The sequence below is a fragment of the Poecilia reticulata genome, chromosome 1 (genome assembly GCF_904066995.2).
Source record: "Poecilia reticulata chromosome 1, P_reticulata-male-v2, whole genome shotgun sequence".
NCBI classification, from domain to species: domain Eukaryota; kingdom Metazoa; phylum Chordata; class Actinopteri; order Cyprinodontiformes; family Poeciliidae; genus Poecilia; species Poecilia reticulata.
The window spans coordinates 21,146,276-21,164,647 of record NC_088830.1 but is presented as its reverse complement, the minus strand read 5'-3'; the positions used below and the strand labels follow the sequence as shown (position 1 = coordinate 21,164,647).

Genomic DNA, 18,372 nt, shown 5'->3' with positions numbered 1-18,372 from the left:
CATACATGTAGCCTGATGGCATCACGCCTCTCACCCAATTAGCTACTTCACCCAATTAACTACCAATTAGCTATTAGGATGTAATTGATCCTTTATAATCTTTTCGTAACTAATTAAGCTCTGTAGTTACAACCATGTCCTCTACCCTTTGGCTGCCAACAAATTAGTGTATTTCTTGTCACAGGGACTGAATCTAAACGCTGTCTAATGTCAGCTCTCTACCTGGTAGACGTGTCTCTGCCCCTCCTTTAGACAGCATCACAGTTCCATGTAAGACGTTTTTTTTTGTCGTACTTTCCAGTCATCCTCTTCCTGCTTACATCACGCTAAGCTTTTTCTGTTTGAGTTAGGATTATCAAAACTGTTTTTGTTCTCTAAATAATACCAATAATGAACTACAATGTCGGAGCATTAGATACATTTCTTTAGTTTTTGGTGGAGTTGTCTTTAAACTGTGACTTGGGTTAAACAAACGTCTCATAAAGAAGGAATTTTGGCCCATTCCTCCCAACAAAACAGCTGTAACCGGATCTGGTTTGTTTAAACTCTTGCTCTCATGCACCATTTCTGCTCTGCCCACAAACTTGGACTGATAATTGGGTTTTGTGATGACTATTCCAAAACATTGACTCTGTTGTGTTTAAGACTCTTTGTAACAAGTTTAGTGCTATTCTTAGAGTCATTATCCATTTAGAAAATCAAAGAGTGCCCCAGCTTCAGCTCAGTGATGTTCTTTCCTCAAGAGGCCGTCTGTTTTGTGAAACGCACCATGGAACGCAGCATAATGCTGCCACCCTCGTACGTCATAGTTGGGATGGTGAAATCTGTAAAAAGTTCTCCCTCTTTCTCAATATTTTAACAACCAATTAGTAATTCAAGTTATCCTAACTGCTTCATAACAAAAATGATTGGTCTTATTTAATCTGAGGGATATGTGTCCTTATAATGAAAATATCAGGGGTGATTCTTTTCTTTCTTTTTTGTACTGTTTATTATGCAAATGTTTGAAATAAATATTTTCACTTATTACAAAATATTTCACAATATCAAATAAAAACTTAAGGAAGCAAAGTAAACATAGAACAATGAAAGAACTTAACTATTTATGTTTATTTAGTGTTATCTATACTATACCTGCCCAATTGTTTGCTGTGCAGCCACAAAGATATTATTTAAACATGTATATTATTACATGTTATAACATGTTGTCACCATGGAGATAATTTTGTTATTGAATTTAATTTATAAATATTTAACACATTTTAACTGATTATGGTCATTTTTATATTATTGGCGAAATTAAATTACAGTATATAACAAGAATAAAAAAAATATATAAAATGAAAAATTCTCCAAAACAAGGATACCTTTACCTCAAGTAATAAAAAAATAAAAAAATAACTAAAATGCAATAATTGAAAGATGTTTATATTGAGATAATATGCTAATACTGTATATTTTTAAAACATATGTTATCACAAAGTATTTATCTTCAACCTCAACATTTCATAACAGCTATTATTGCAGGTTTAGCTTTTATTGCAGGTATCAATCAATCAATCAATCAATCAATCAATCAATCAATCAATCAATCAATCAATCAAATCAATCAAACGTATTTGTATGGCACATTTCAGCAATAAGAAAGAACTTAGCTGTAAAGTTCAAAGTGCTTTAAAAAAAAGCCGCCATAAAATCGTCGCAGGATGACTGAATATTAACACAGGCGAAGTGTGAACCACGCGCGCGCACACTCACACATACACACGCACGCACGCACCGGACCGGGCCACCCCGCCCCGGTCCCGCCCAAACGCCCGACCCCTTGAGGCGAACAGACAGGATCATATGACGGCAGCTCAACCGGAGCGGCTCACTCACGCAGCAGCTCAGTTGTCACAGCTACACGCAGAGAAAGAAAGAGGACTTTCGTAACTTCCAGTTTTGTGGAGCCATCGACCTGTTTTTCTCCGAGCCTGATGTCAGTGGCACCGCGGGGCACCGAGCGTCGCGTTTTTTTCTCCAGAGTTGCCTAATTGAGTTCCTCCACTCACCGAGAGGTCCGCGTTTCGCCGTTCAGCAAAGCAGCTGTGATACTAGCGTCTCTCCGCAGCGGGAACGGACCGAGAGGCTGAGCGGAGAAGTAAGTCTGATGTCCCCGCAGCGGCTCTGTTGGTGTTGATGCTTAAAATCACAAAAACATGTGACTGAAGCGACAAACTGGTTAAAACGAGGGGGATGTGTGATTTAAATCTACAGTTATTTGATTATTTATGTGTCATTTTATAGTTATTGACTAATTTCGCAAAGTAATGTCACTTAAAATATGTATTTTTTTGCCTTGCATTGGAGTAAAATCCTTCTTGTATTCAAGTTTTTTTTTTTCTTTTAATTGGGGATCAATATGCTTTTTATTACCTGTATAATTTGGAAAGATAATTCCGAGATTTAAAAAAAAGAATATTTTTGTAAATCCGTCTATAATATGATTAAGATTCATAATACTTTATGTTAGAGAGGCTGTCCTATATATAAAATATATTTTTAGCTGCCCAATAAAAACATGCGTTGCAAATCAAGGCAGGACAATTTTTTCCTTAATTACATGACCAGATTTGGGATCTTAAAGCTTTTTATTTCAGGGATGCATGAGAAACATTAAAATAGAGTCCAATAAAAAAATATTTTTGTTGCTAATCAAAGCAGAAAATTAGTTTTTTTCCCATCATTTCTATTAAATATCAAAGTAATATGAATTTACTTTGGTTCTATTAAAAAGCACCCAGTTTGATCGTATTGTATTCCTTATGGCTGCTAGTTTAAGAAACCCAACGTTTGTTAAATCTTTGACATTCTTTTGCTCTTAATTTATTCAAAATAATAAAAATTCACAATAAATTAGACCGGTGTATTAATGTAGCCGAGATCAGATAAGAAGGTGAAACATTAAACAGAAAACAGTGTAAAGTGCAAAGTTTACTTTTGCGTATCATCTTTTAATATTTGACATTTTTGCTTAATGGCAATCACATCAGCAATGTTAACTCAATTTGTCTGATAATTATCAATAATTAAAGTAAATTGAATGAGCGACAAATATTAAGAACTGTGGCGAGAGAATAAGACTGTGACTGTGTCACACCTGAACCGTCCTCTCAGTTCTTTAGTTTAATTAGATCTTTTACAATCTGCATCTCCTCCCCTGTTGGTGTGTGTGTGTGCGTGCGTGCGCACGCGTGTGTGTGTGTTTCTCTGTCTCTCCCTGTTTCCTGTGCTTTGTTTCAAGGCCTGGGCTTGCGTCACACATTCCACTTGGCATATGAAGCCCTTATCCTGTTTAGAGCCTGGAGAGAGAAAGAAAGAAGGGAGGAGAGAAAGAAGGGAGGAGAGAAGGATGTTGGGGGTAGAACGGGTGTAACGAAGACAACATCTCTCCTCTTTTCTTGACTTCTTTTCATCTTTTTTTTAATTCTTTCTACTCCAGTCAGGGAGCATAAAGAGAAAACTCTTCTGTCCACTCTTATTGATTTCTTATTATTTGCTGAAAATATCGGCAGCACACACACCCACACGCCCTGAATACTCCACCCATCCCAACGCCTCCTTTCCTGAATCAACATGCTGATGTTATCTGGTGGAACAAAATGCGCTGGACTGCGTGTACACACACACACGCACGCACACACACACACACACACACACACACACACACACACACACACGGCTGCTCAAAGGCCATGTCCTAGGGAACATTAAGGCTAAACATTAAACTCCTGGATGCTGAAGGGTTGGTGGTTCTCAGTGGGAACTTACGGGAAAAGGACACTGTGCTCCTCAGACAGCCATAAACTTAAAAAGCTGTAAGTAGTTACACAACCTCATGCGTGCCAGCACACTCGCGCACACACACGTTTATGTCATGCTGAAGCACACACACGCAGACACTTATGTTGGTGTGTTTCAACCACTGGAGTGAGCCAATACGACTATCCCACCGCCTGCCCCCCTCCCCATGTCTGAGGTTTGTTGAAGTTTTGTCATATTTTGGTTGAAACCCACCTCATTTTCTTCTCATTTTCTGTCTCAGTCTTGTTGTTTCCACTTCCATTTTGACATAGTTTGGTTACAGCGGCTGTTTTTTTTTTTTTGCTCAGTTCCCCCCTGTTCCCCTCTCATTCTTGGGGCAGGGAGGTGCAGTATGTGGTGGAGGGGAGGGAGTCAGACAGGAAACCACAGGCCCCCTGCAGCAGCACCCCCCATTTGGCTTGGCTCTCCTACTCCTCCTCCTCCTCCTCCTGCTCTCCTTCACACCCCCCGACCCATCACGGAGTGTGGAAATAATAACAGTCGGCCTGAACTCTGAGGGGCTTCCGCTTCTCTCCCCGTTCCTCCTCTTCCCTTCCCCTCTGTCCTCAGTTGTCTGGAAAGCCTCAAAAACTGCGCTCTCTTTGACAAGCTCAATTTGAGGTGTGTGCACGCGTGTTTTGCCTTTGTCGGTGCTTGACAGCTCCGGTTGTTTCTTTAAATGCGCGCGCGCATTCACAGTTTTGTGTGTGGATGTGCGTGCAAGACGATGGATCCTGTTTCCTCTCCCCTGCTGATGGCCCCCTCTGGCTTCCCCCCCTGAGGTCTGCAGGCCTGTAGCCTCACAGTCTGCCGGAGAGGAGCAGAGAGGATCTGTATGTGTGCGTGTGTGTGAGTGTGTTTTTGGGGAGTAGGGCCTAGGCAGCTCCAATGGGGGAATTGGAAGCCAAAATAAGACGAGAGAGGGGCCTCAAACTGAGAGGAGTCAGAGTTTATGCTATTTGTGAAGTCAAGGAACCAGAAGTGGGAGAATAATGGTTTGGTTTGGTGCAGCTACCAGTTTCAAAACCATGTTGGCTGCAAAAGGCTTCAACATTTGAGGGAAGAATAGTTGTCTTACATTTAAAAAAAAATTGCAAGTATGATTTAAAGTTTCCTCTTGCACCACATGTCAGTGTATTCCCAGCCAAGGCTCTTCACTCTAAGCTGAGCTGTGCATCATGGGTATTGAGGAGTGTGGCTTGGTGAATTTGGCTTCAGTGTAAAAGCGCTTTGAGTGGAAAAGCAGCATATTAATTCAGTCCATTTAAAATAAAAACTTCCGCAGAAAGATTTCTAGTCACAAATAACACAGAGAGTCGTGGTTAGAGCAAAGCTACATAGCATCAGGAACACAAACAGCTGCTGAATATTGAGATTACAATAATGATTATGATAAACCCACATTTTGTTGTTTTCCTTTGTCCCCATCATTATAATATCCCTCCAGTTTTCTGTAAGGTTTATCATCTCTGGCTGTAAGAATATATAACATAAGGGGGCAGTTAATCCCCATCAGAATGGCCAAGCTTATTATTGGAATATTTGGATACAAATGCATGACTTTTAAAATATGATATTTAACTAATTATTGCATCCAATCAGCCCTTTGCATTTGGGATTTTCCTCAAATTGAATATGCAAACAGATGAAGCGTTAGCCAGCACGCTTATGACTGGAACATTGGAAAGTACCCGCGTTTTTCAGTGCTGCTGGTAAAGCTATTAAAATGTTGAATCAATCAGTCAGCTGTTTAATGTGGCAGCTGTTTAATAAAACATGTTGGTGTAACCTGGGTTTTTCTTTATGTCTGAAGAAAGTAGCAACTAAGCACTACTACACCTTATGAAGTCAACCCACCAATGTTGAGCCTCTGACCTGGAAAGCTAAGCTAAGCGACCAGCCGCACAGTGAAAACACTTTAGGACCTTCGGTGATGCAGAGTACCACGCGTAATTTCTGCCTGTAAACACTGGACAAGTCGTGCTGAAGTGCACCTGGACAGATGGCTAGATTTCAGCCAAGTGGCTGTGCTAGGAAAAAAACTATTAAGCACTTCATGCCACTGGTGAATTTTACCATTTAGAATAAAAAGTAAAGAAGTATCTGGCCTCAGGCACTTTTCTCAGGCCCTAATCTCATCTGTATGTAAAGAGCTACCATGAAACTGTGATATTTTTGTCTTACGGTTATCATGCCATGAAAGTCTCATTCTGGCCAGGCGCCTATTTGGTGCCGAGAGACAGAGAGCAACAAAAGCCAACAGGCAGGAAGCGTCCACTTAGAAGCTCACAAGAAGTGAACCGTTGGAATATTAGCTCACCACCTGGATGAGTAAGGCAATTAAGACAATTAAAACCCTGCAATGTCAACAGCAAAGTTTGAGTCAGTGTGTACTTCAAGTTCTAGGTTTGCAGGAGATGAGGCAATATTGCTGTAAGATGTGGAGAAGAAGTTTGGCAATCTGGCATCAAAGTGACAGTCATGAGCTGAAACAGCAGAGCACTGACATGAGGTGATGCTGACGGGTAAAGGAAAAAATAGGGTTTAAAGTAAAGGAAAAGTCAGAGTGAGGAGCAGGGAACTCATGGCTTTCAGTCTGTGTGTGTGTGTGCAGCAGTGTGTTCTTGGACAAAGACGTTGTCTGGAGGTTTCTGGTCTCTCTGGTGATCTCATCATCTCCAGCCTGCTGCCATTAGAGCATGTGTGCGTGTCTGTAATAATTTAGCCCTTTAGTGATTTAGTGTGTGTGTTTTGTTGAGCTTGCAGAAAGTTTTGTGTGCTTCTGTGATCATGTAAAAATACGTGTGTGCATGTGTGTGTGCGTGTGGTTGAGTCGGTAGCCAAGGCCTGCAAGCCGCAATATTTTCCCCTTCAGTCATGTTTGTTTTATATCATTCATAGAGAAGGAGAAGAAGTAGAAGAAGAAGAGCAGCAAGGAAGTGGGGGGGTGAATTAGATAAATATGGTAGCAACATGAGTGATTGCTTGGAGAGCGAATGGAGAGGAGGTGCAAGGGAAGAGCTGGAGTCCAAGTGTGGAGAGGAGATGCAGGAAGTGTTTGCTGAGTGGGTTGGGGTTGAGTACACAGTAGCTTTACTGACCTAGAAAGACAATATTTGCAGACATGCTCAAACACACACCCACTTGTGCACAACAGGAAAAAAACAAATTTCCCTCACACCATGACTTAGGCTTTTATGTCCCACTCCTAAATTAGTTCCTTTACCTTTTAAATCATGCCTGATTTCTGTCCCGCAGAAGAAGGAGCTTAAAGTCTTTGACTCAAATCTACTTAAAGGGATCACTTTATTTTACTTTCTTTCCAAGTTGTTCACACATTTATCAACTTTTTGAAAGCAACACACATTGTCCTCAGTTATAGTAGGTTTCTGCAACTGCATGCAGGTTTTTTTCTAAGAATTTAACCTGCATTTAAGCCCAAGGCATTTTTTTTTTGAAAGACTAACCTAGATAAGTAATGAGTTTTAAAGAAAAAACCCATTCCTCAGCTTGCACACATATCAGTGAATGCTGTGAGGGGTGCATACTGGAGGTGCAAATGTCTCCAGGGCTGTTCTTGCTCAGGTGTTAAGAGATAATTGACATTTACAGTTCGTACTCTGAAATTCGACAGAGGCTCGGCGTCACATGTGTGATGTTGGTATGTAATTTTTACCTTCCAATTTTGCCTGACTTATTTTCAAAAGTTAGGTAACGCTGACATATTTCTACACAAAGCACTGAAGACAGGACAAGAACACCGTGACCTAATTTTCAAAATTCAAGAAGCAATTTCTTGTCTTGACTGTAGGTGGAGCAAATGAGCAGGTCCCCAATTTCAATTAATTTGCTTTAATTCACAAATAATTAACTATCAAACACGTGGATAAAAAACTTAAAGTCTCTTTTTTGTAAGGATTTACCAAAATCTATAGAAGTTCAAAGTTGTTAGAAAGTTTAAGACTCTAAAAAATTAGTGACCTATTTCATGTTAGGCTTAATATTGAATGAAGAGCAACTGATACTAAAAAAAGTCAATTCATTAGATCTTCTTTACATAAAAAAGAAGGATTAATCCACAACGATGGAAACACAAAATGATTCACAAATGCTAAAAAAAAAATTCAACATGGAGGGAAAAACTAAAACATAACGAAACAAAAAGATAATATTGATTTGCTAGATGGAGGTAAAAATTTCAATAAGCACATGAAATCTTGAGAAAAATGTTTAAGTGCAGTATTTTGAAAGTAGCCAATACTAAATTAACAAAATAAGAAAATAACAATTAAATAAAATCTGCATTTATTTCACATAACTGATTTGGAAAGTATATTGATCACTGCTTTAAAAATATATATAGGATAAATAACTATCTTTGAAATCTTTATCTTACAAGAAAATTGCAATAGAACCACTGGTACGTTGTGATTATTTTAAGATAAAGAGTAATTGGAAATAGATAATTGTAGTCATTACGCAAATCAAAGAAGACATTGTCTCAAGTTAGCTTTTTTTGGTTTGGATAAAATATGTGCTAAATTTTTCTCTGCTGAAATTGTGACAGACATATTTACCATTTATCTACTCCTTTTTTGTTGTTTTTTTGTTAATGTTAAGCCTAAACTTTAGAACAAGGTGATGCTTTTTCGACTCGCACAAAAAGTCAGACTTTAGCACATTTAAAGTTTCTGGTTGCCGTGGTAAAAAGTCCCTCTAAAGTCCTTCCTTTGCCCATTTCCTGTTGTCATGATCTGTTTGTGCTTTATACTTGCCTGTACTGTCAGCGCCTCGTGTGATTCACAACCACAATAGGAAAATAGTTTGACCTCTGGTTGAACTGCCGTACAATTCAAACCTGGATTAGAAAACATGCTCCCACAGCACGCAGACACACACACGCACACACACGCGCGCACACGCACACACACACATACACACACACCTGACTGCCAGGCTTTGTTTCCCTGAAGCCGGGCAAAGGGCGAGGCTCCACTCGTCATGTTCACACCCTTCCTGACCCAGCTAGCAAGCATCCGTCTCTCTCCCCATCTGGAACCTCAGTGTGTGTGTGACTGCCTTCCTGTATGTGTCTGTCTGGGCGTGATGGCTGGTGTTCTTACCCATTAGTTAATAATTAAAGGCTAGCCTATCTCCAGACTCTGGACTTTAATCAGGTCGTACACACACACACGCGCACACACACACACACACACACACACACACACACACACAGAGTCCCTCAGGGTACATTCTTTGACAGTTTGTGTTGCTTTAATGCTCCAGTGAACAAACATACACACACACACACACTTACAAACAATCACACTCAAAAACTCCCATTTAGGCCCAATCAGCCAACCCAGCTGCACCTGGCCATTTGAAGCCAAGGTAACTGAAGCCAGAGTGGAAACCTCACACTCTTTTATCCAAATACCAGGCGGTTCTCAGTGTTAATGTGTGATCAGGTGTCTGAAGTTTCCAGGCACATCAAACCTGCAAAATGTCTTCTGTGGTCCCAGGAAACTTTTATTTTTAGACATTTTGAGTTTTATATCCCAATATGTATCAAAATATTTAGATGTCATGTGACTTAATGTGTGTGATCCAGTTGTCAAGTAAGGATTACATAAATGAAATATGTAGAATGAAAGGAGTGTGCATGCTTGAAATGTCAAAGTTAAATTTCATCAGACGAGAGGATTTCAAACTTTGTGTTAGAAGTACAGCCTCAGTGAACACAGCTATTTATAATAAACATTTTATAGATTAATCAGTCAGAATGACGGGATTCCTGATCTCCGGTTTTCTTATGTCTTGTCAGTTTTTTTATTTTTAGGTAAACACAAAATTATTTTAGATTTCAATATTGATTGACACGGTTGGCATTTCAGAGAAAGCCATCATCATTCATGACTCCAGCATGACAGGACAACTTCCATGTACTTCTTTACTCTTTGTTCTGGATCCATTTTTGTTTTTCAGCAAATGCTTTTGCAATAGTTTGTTTCAACCACAGATTAACATGGTGAAACAACTCGTCTCTTTTTGTGTTAAATTAGTTTAGGCACAGAGTAACGTATTGACTAAAAATAAAAAAAACGAAAGCCTAATAAAATCTTTTTTTCAAGGTGTGGTTTTCCGTTTATTTTTTTTATGGATCATTTTTATTTTTTAGAAACAATTGTGGTTGTCGTATATAATTCAGTTAGGCCTTAACAAAAACTTTAATGGATTGTAGCTTTTAAGACCAGGATTATGGCTCACAGATGTTTCTATTTTTCTGAAGCTCTTTTCCTTGAGTGCAAAAGGACGAGGATGTCTGACAGTGTGAGCAGGATAAAGTGTACCAATGCATGTGTGTTTTATTTTGTAGGAGCCTGGCCAGTGCAGCCATGCTGATGTATGATTACCCTCCAAAGACCGACATGGAGACGGTAAGGCTGGTGTGTTTTGCAAACATCATTTTTAGATGCTTTTTTGTGCTTCCATCTTGCCCAAACATGCTGCTGATGCCCCTTCTATCAGCCCACATACTCCAACACACACACACATGAAAAACAGCTACACACACTCCTGCTAAGTGTCTAGACCAACTAGTTCCCACATTCCTTCTCTTCCTGGACAAACAAGCTGCTTACAGTAGAGATTTGCATACAATGCCTGCACATTCTGCCAGGCTAATGAACACACACACATGCACTGCACTTCACAGTTATCTGCTGGTGAGCAGAGTGCTGCGTTTCAATTTTTTCAGCCGGCTGTGGTTGTTTGTACGGCAGAAACATGTTTTCCATGTTATTCAAGGCAAAGCGGAAATGTTTACCTCTCTGTTCTTTTGTTTCCCTTCGCCACTTCCTCCTCCTGCATCCTCTCTTCCCCTCCTTGCAGTCATTCCCAGAACCATACGGGGTGATCTTTCACCATCCCAGTGCCTTCTACCGGGTGCCCATGCCACACTTCACCCCGTGCAATCCCACGCAGACCCAGCAGGAGCCGGTAGATCTGTCGGTCAGCAAGCGCTCCTCCTCCACCTCGTCCACGCCTCCAGCATCTTCCCCGGCCTCGCCTCCCAGCTCTCCGTCCTCCACCTACAGCTCGGCGAGCCGCGCCTCTCCCTGCTCCCCGCACTCTCAGCTCCACTCGTCGCCCACCCACTCCCTCCAGCCGCCCACTCACATGATGCCTTACCCGTCCATGGTCATCCAGAGTCCCGGGGTGATGGTGTCGCCGCTCGTGCTCCCCCTGCCCCTCATGTACCCGTCACCAATTCCCCTGCATCCGCCGATGATCGTGAGCCCGCCGGTCCCGAGCGACGAAGGCCATCCTCCCAGCAGAGAACATAAGTATGGTGAGACCTGCTTCTGCTCGACCCTGCCTTGCAGCCACAAACATCTGGGTATTTTAAAGGGATTAGACTAAAATAAAGTAGCTAATAATCATGAAATGGAAGCAAAGTAACGCAAAGGTCGTAAAAGCTTTTTTGAATATAAATCTTAAGAGCATGGCTTTTTGCCTTGGTGAGTCAATTTTGACTCTGATCATTTAGAAATATCCAATACTTGGAAAGATTTTGTTTTTGCAGCGTAATGAACACACTGCTTCTGCCCTGAAGTCCTCTTCTATTTCTTATCTATTTCAGTCTGAAATACATTTGCATGACATCCGATGTCTATATTGAATACACGAAGCTAAGTATGTTAAGTGGCAGGGCTGGTAGTGTCACAGTTGGAGGTAAATTCAACTTAACCCTAATCAGAAAAGCTTCTGATCAAAAAAGATAGAAGGTGCTATATATCTCTTATCTTTGACTAGCTCACTTTAAATGTCTTCTCACAAAAAAAATAGATTATTGTGATAATAGTAAGTTGGATTCAAACAGACGTTAAATGGGCTTTGCTATTGCCCTAAACTGGTTCCTTCTTCATCGTCTATATTTGTCTCTTACTTATAATGAGGAAGCACTTTTTCCACTCTGCTGTTAGAAAAACAATTTCAGCAAATTTTCTGTTTTTTATTCTGGAAGATGTTTTATTTTTGCCCTGCTGCCTGTAGCCAGCTGGAGGGCACCAGGAGTTACTCAGTTCTCTAAATTTCCCACTTTTGGCAGGCATACGTATTATGAAAATAACCAAATACTAAAGCTAAGCACACAAAAACACACACAGAGTTTAGAAGAGCCATTCCTTTGGCTATGAAAGCTTCATTATTGGGTATTAATCTTGATTTCACCGTCTGGGGATAACCATTTACGTGTGAAGAAAAGTTTCCCAATACGTAAACAGAAAGAAAACTAACAAAATCGTGTATCTCTTATGTTTTACTAGTCCACTCTACGAAGCACGGGGAGATCCATGACCTGCACAAGTCAATCAAAACTGAGCCTCAACCTGATCTCTCCCATGATGCACTGAGCAGCCATGAGATGAAATCCTCTGTCATCAGGATACCCCACGAGTACGAGTGAGTGACACACACACACAGACGCCGGCTAAATGCACGGATTCTGAGAGAAACGGCAAAAGTTGCACAAGCTGCTTTGTGTTCTTCCCCTTTAGCTTAACATGGAAGTGTTGTTCAGAGACCCGGTTTCAACATGATCCATGTTGAGATTTGTTCAAAGTCTCGATGCTGTCCCGCAAGTAGAGTCAATAAAGGTCCTTGACACTGAAACACAGGTTATAACAGTTTTGTTCCTTCATTAGTAATGCTTTTCCAGCAAATACTATGACAAAGATTTCTGCTGGGACAAAGGCAACGACAAATAATCAGAAAAACAAAAACTGTGGTTTGGATTAATAGCTGGAAATTAGATTTAGGTTTGATGACATTTGTCAATATAAATCGTAAGTTGTGCAAGCACAGCAGACCTTATTTGTGAGCAGCTCACCATTCACATCAGTGCTCCCATATTTTCCTTCTAACACGTGCACTCACTGCATGTTCCTTTGTTCAAATAGATTGTATTTGCAAGATAATATTTTAATTACACCAGGTGTCAAATGTTTTGCATACTGTACATAACATCTGCCTTTCCTCTATACGAGTAATCATTCTCTTCTCACTCGCCACACCTTCAGTAAAAAAATACCTCAGATAAATGACAGCACTTTTCACTTTTACTGCCAGTAAACGTACCGATAAAACTTCCTCCTTTTCTTCTGGATCGTATTTTGTTGCTCTTTTGTAGGCTTCAGTGTCGCTTTTAGCATTTTTATAAGCAGGGCTGTAAAGATGAAAGATCTACTGCTTCACAGCTTTTAGAAATCCTATACATAATGTGCTGTTATGAATAGTATTGTGTAAACAATCTGTGGTTCCTCCGCGTGGATCATCGTTCTTTCCCTTTTCATTCTCTTCCCGCTCACCAGCCACACCCTTTCTGTAGAAATACTGATCGCAATTTATATTCCTTTCACTTTTATTGACAATAACGGCAAAGTGTGTTCAAAAAAAAAAATCGTAAATATAAATTAATCTTTTATTAAAGTGGATTCATTCATTAGGAGAAAAATTATTCTTCCCTTCTTAACAATTCCTATAAAATAAATGTAAATAAAGAACTTTTAGTCATTTTTACGTAATCTTTCTTTAATTTATCACAGTGTGTTGAAACTTATCATTTTTATGCCAATGACATTCTGCTTCTCTGGAGTATAAATAAGATGCAACACAGAGGCCCATTGATTTTTACCCACTCTTCAAAATGGGAAAGACGAAAGAACATAAAATTCAAGGCAGATTGAAGGCAAATTACTGCTGATCTTCATAAGCTGGAAAATTGTAACAACAACTTGCCCCCGGCTACAGCCAGAGCAATGATTAAAATGTTTAAAACATCTGTGGCAAAGGAGGAGGCTAAAGAGAAATATATCCATCCAGTTGCTTAGGAAAAAAAGACTTTTCTTTTCCACCATTGTGAAATCTGCTAAACTGGGCAAGGACTTTTTACCCAAAGGTAATTTTAAAGATGAATGCAAGAATGTGTAATTATTGGGTTTCAAGTTGGATAAAAGTCCAAAACGTAAAGTCAAATCAAGACAGAAATGGTTCCCTAGATTTAAAACCACATTTTCTCTACGACAATCTCCGTCTGTCAGAGATAAATGCTACAGAAATAATTTGGGTTAAGCCGAATAAAAGAGTTGACCCAGGATGTTCTGGCATGATTGTTCAAAGAGGAATTATCAAAGTTAATTTATTATATGCCCTTTGTACACATCTTTACCAGAGCTGCCAGTGATAGTGGAGCGGCTGTACGTGTGTCCATGTCACTTCTCGTAAACTTTTTCCCTCCCTCTTCTTCCCGCTCCTAATCTTCCCCACTTCCTCGGGTTTTTTTCAGAACCGTCTTATCTTTCGCTAACTAGAGGCCTTTTTTTTTTCTTTTTCCTCTTAAAGAAATAATAACAGGTTTTCTTGCACAGGTGATAGTCAAAAAGGTACACTGGCAGTTGGTTCTCACCTACTTTTTTTTTGGCTGTATTTTTTTTCCGTGTGTAAGTTGAGAGCAACCCATCCGTTTCTGTTGTCAGCAGGGTGGCTGCCTTTACAGGCTTGTTCTTGTAGCGGTGCCAACTGAGAAATAAATGGCCCCTTAAGAAGGCATAAGTAGGTGTGACTTTATCTGTCAACATCTCCTCTCTACGTACACACACATATGTCCTATACTATAAACTATAACCAAGCTGTAAATGTGTCAGAGCTGTCTAATAATGATGGGTTTGGTTCTGTTCTTTTGAGCGATGTGTGCTGCAGAGCGATTCTCTGCATTCCTTTATGCAAAAATTGATTCACATTTTAACACTCGACACCTGCTCCCAACTGCCACTTACTTAAATACGCACCTAGTTCTTCAGGATAAGGTACAAAAGACACACCCTGCTCTTTTTTTTTTGGCATGTATCCCTTCTTATCTTTTGGTTTGTATTCTTTTGCTCTGTACGCTTTAGTCTCACTTGTAGGATTTTTATGCACCCTGCTTTGCAAAGACCAAACGATCTACTGCTTCATAGGTTTTTAGAAATTATTGTTTTTCTTATGTATGGGGTCAATCTCTGAGAGAATCGAACTGTGAATAGACAGATATGGTATATCCTTATGGTAAAACTACAAAGCAAAGAGAAATAGATGAGGAAAAATGAGCTATTCCTCAATAGCCTCCAACAAAATCAAACGACTATAAATTTAAACATTTTGAAACAGGACTCTGGTGCCCTCTGCTGGCCACCTTAGGTAGAGAGGGGATAACATTATCTAAATTTTTTCTCCCCTTTTTTGTCTGTCTTAGGTGCAACAACCCATCAGTGATAGTTCGCACGAGCTCCAAGCATCCTCTACCAGCTGAGTCGCCTGACACGCAGAAAAAGCGCCGAATTCACTGCTGCGACTTCTCTGGCTGCAACAAAGTGTACACCAAGAGCTCTCACCTCAAAGCGCATCGCAGAACACACACCGGTAAGAGGCCTCGCTCGCAGACGGGCTTCACCTTTTCACTGCTGCCGGAAACCGTTCAATGCTCCAAGAACATCTTGAACTTTGAGGCGTCCTAGGAGAGCTTTTAATGTCAGAGGGAATAAAGTAAATACCGTTGTTTTACCTTACGTGTGTTTGGTTTTGCTCTTTGTTAAATGTAAATGTTTCAGATCGGAAAATACTTTTAAATATCAAAGATAAGTTAATACAAAAAACAGTTTTGAAGTGATGACTTCATTTGATACCAACTTATGAGAAAGTGTGTAAAACTGACCGACTTCCTGTTGACAATTAATTAACGGAAATTAACCACATTTTATGAAAGCCGAGTTCAGTTTCTCAAGTGACACCCAGGCAGCCCAATTGCGACCAGGCCTGTAGAATCTGTTTAATGAAACGGAACCTGTTTCTCAACATGAGGTTGGCTTACAGGGCTTAAAAAGCAACACATGACTTCCTGACGCAGCTGTTTTTAGGTACTGTTGACCAAAACCTATTATGTTGATCCTGACTGCAGCCCCGTCTCAATGCCAGCACCAGTTGTTCAGTCTGATGTGAAACTTCCTTTCATGCCTTTGTTCTCTTCTTCTGTTTTGTGTAGGAGAGAAACCTTACAAGTGCGTGTGGGAAGGCTGCACATGGAAGTTCGCCCGTTCAGACGAGCTAACGAGACACTTCCGCAAACACACGGGGGTCAAACCGTTCCAGTGTCCAGACTGCGAACGCAGCTTCTCACGCTCAGACCACCTGGCTCTGCACAAGAAGCGCCACCTGTTGGTGTGAAATCCTCCACGCCGGCCAGGCGACGCGTATTTCAGGCCGAGGTTCATTGTTGGGACTTCACCACTTTGACTTGACGGTGTTAAAATGGCAGACTGAGAGGGATTGGGGGAAATATTCCTCAGGGTGCATGTTTTGAACCCTTTCACCTCATTCGTAAGAGCTGGTAACGCCTTCCTGCTCTCATTTAGACATTTATAGTTGCTGTGTCAGACCTCTGATCAGCTGTGGAAGGTCCTGAGCGGCTGCAGCATCTCAGCTGGCTTGAGAGCAGCGCCCTCCTGTCTGCAGAAACAACCTGCCTCATCAACCAAGTCTTGGCATGCTCAGACTCTTTAGTGCAACATCAGATCTTCGTATTTACTTTGTGGGCTTGGACACACACTTTCATAAATGTTATTTGCTAGCTAGGACAATAAAATGTGAAAACCTTCCAGAATGTATCACATCACACCCACTGTGCATTGTGTCATACACCTTAAGCTTCTTATTCTTCCTTCTTTTTTTTTGTCGTCTTGCTTCTTCTTGAACGCACCTAGCTGTGACTAACGCTAATGCTAATTCCTCCGTCATTGGCCACCACGTTACACCACACACCACATCTGCCTCTACAAGCTTACATGATGAAGTGAAGACAGGTAGCTAAATGCTTGCTTTCCCTTGGAGACACACACGCACGCACACATGCACGCACACACACACGCATGTGCAGAGCGAGAAAACATGCACTTACTAAAAGCAGCTCAGTCTTGATTTGGTCTGCTTTTGCATGTTAAAAAGTGGGACTGCAGGTCTCATTCATTTTTAGGAGTGAAGTGTTTATCAATGTTTTCATTCAGAAATGTGAACATAGCTGCACAGGGGCATTATTGTGTGAGTGAGAAAAAAATCACCCATAAAATGGTTAAAGGGTAGAAGAATATTATGCTTTGTGTTTTAAGACATGTTTTTATGTATGTTTAAACTCTTCTGGTTTTTGATGTCACACCGCGGTAGCCTTTTTTTTAATAGTATGACACTTTTTATAGTGCCTTTCAAAGTATTACTTACTCTTGAACGTTTACACATTTTGTTGTGTGATAGCCAGCTACGTCCCTGTATTGTAATGGGATTTTATGTGATAGAGCAAACTAAAATGTTGAACCTCCGCCTTAGCTTTTAGTCTTTTGCAGCGTGTAACAAGGTTTTATATCAGTCCGTGCTGATGAAAAGCACCCCCACAGCGTCATCCTACCACCACCATGCTTCACCATGGCGATGATGTGTTAGGAGTAATGTGTAGTCGGTTTGCCGCCACACATTGTGTTTTGCAGTCCTTCCACTTTACAAAAATACACTACTTTCCTGTTGCTCTGTTACATAAAATACATTGAAATTCATGGCTATAATTTGACAAAATGTGAAAATGTTCAAGGGTTATGGGTACTTTTGCAGGGCACTTTGACAAAAAAAAATGCAAAGTGCAAAGCGTGGAAATTTGCTATTGGCATTTCAGAAAGTTCTGTTTCATTTAGGCATTGCTTGCAGAAGATGTAATTGGAAAGTAAATTAGTACATTTCCTCTATATTTATAATCATAGGATACACAGTAACAGGTTTTACTGCAACGAAATGCCAGCAAGATTTTAGAGCACATTTTTTTACACCTCCCGGAGAACAAAATAGTTTAAATAGTGTCTTTGTACATCTCCAATGTGCACTTTATATATAAAAATATATTTGTATATAAAAATAGTATCTTGTATATCATTCCCAAAGTCGAGCAATTTAAAATCACACATTTTTTTTTCTGCTTATAGAGTTGCTGATTGGTTTAATCTGAAACCTTTTACAGGTGTCATGGCTTGTCATTTTGTAAGTGGTGCAAAGCCTCATTTATTCATATGTACACAAATACTATACCGAATGTAGCAGCTCAACTGATCTGCATTTGCTCCCTGATACTCAGTGCAGTTCTTTGCTTTGTACACGTTTTTTTTTTTTATCTATGCACATGCAAGTTGTGATATAATTGATTTTTAAACTGAAAGGGCAATTAATGGTTTTTATTACGCATGATTTTTGATACTCTACTATACATTTCTGTCATGTTGTGTCTTTAATAAACCATATTTCTTTTTAATCTAAGCGGTGGCAATTCAAAGGGAACTGTATTAAACTGTGAACATATATTTGTACATTACAGGTCTATATGTAATTTTTGCATTTTTTAAAAAAGAATATTCAATATTCCTACCACTCAATAAATATATTGGTAAAAAAATTTGGAAT

General features: G+C 40.1%; 1 protein-coding gene across 2 annotated transcripts; it reads left to right on the top strand.

Annotated features, from left to right (window-relative positions):
• Positions 1–1,847: 1,847 nt before the first annotated feature.
• klf3 (Kruppel like factor 3 (basic)) lies at positions 1,848–18,287 on the top strand. 2 transcript variants are annotated; one of them, XM_008412568.3, is made up of 6 exons: positions 1,848–2,143; positions 10,223–10,283; positions 10,738–11,197; positions 12,174–12,309; positions 15,137–15,303; positions 15,923–18,287. In XM_008412568.3, exons 2-6 carry the CDS (start codon positions 10,242–10,244, stop codon positions 16,102–16,104), a joined length of 987 nt encoding a protein of 328 aa, XP_008410790.1. In that variant the 5' UTR covers positions 1,848–2,143; positions 10,223–10,241; the 3' UTR covers positions 16,105–18,287. The 2 variants fall into 2 exon arrangements, with proteins under 2 accessions (XP_008410790.1, XP_008410782.1); XM_008412560.3 differs by lacking the exon at positions 1,848–2,143 and having other exon boundaries at positions 10,188–10,283.
• The last annotated feature ends 85 nt before the right edge of the window (positions 18,288–18,372 follow it).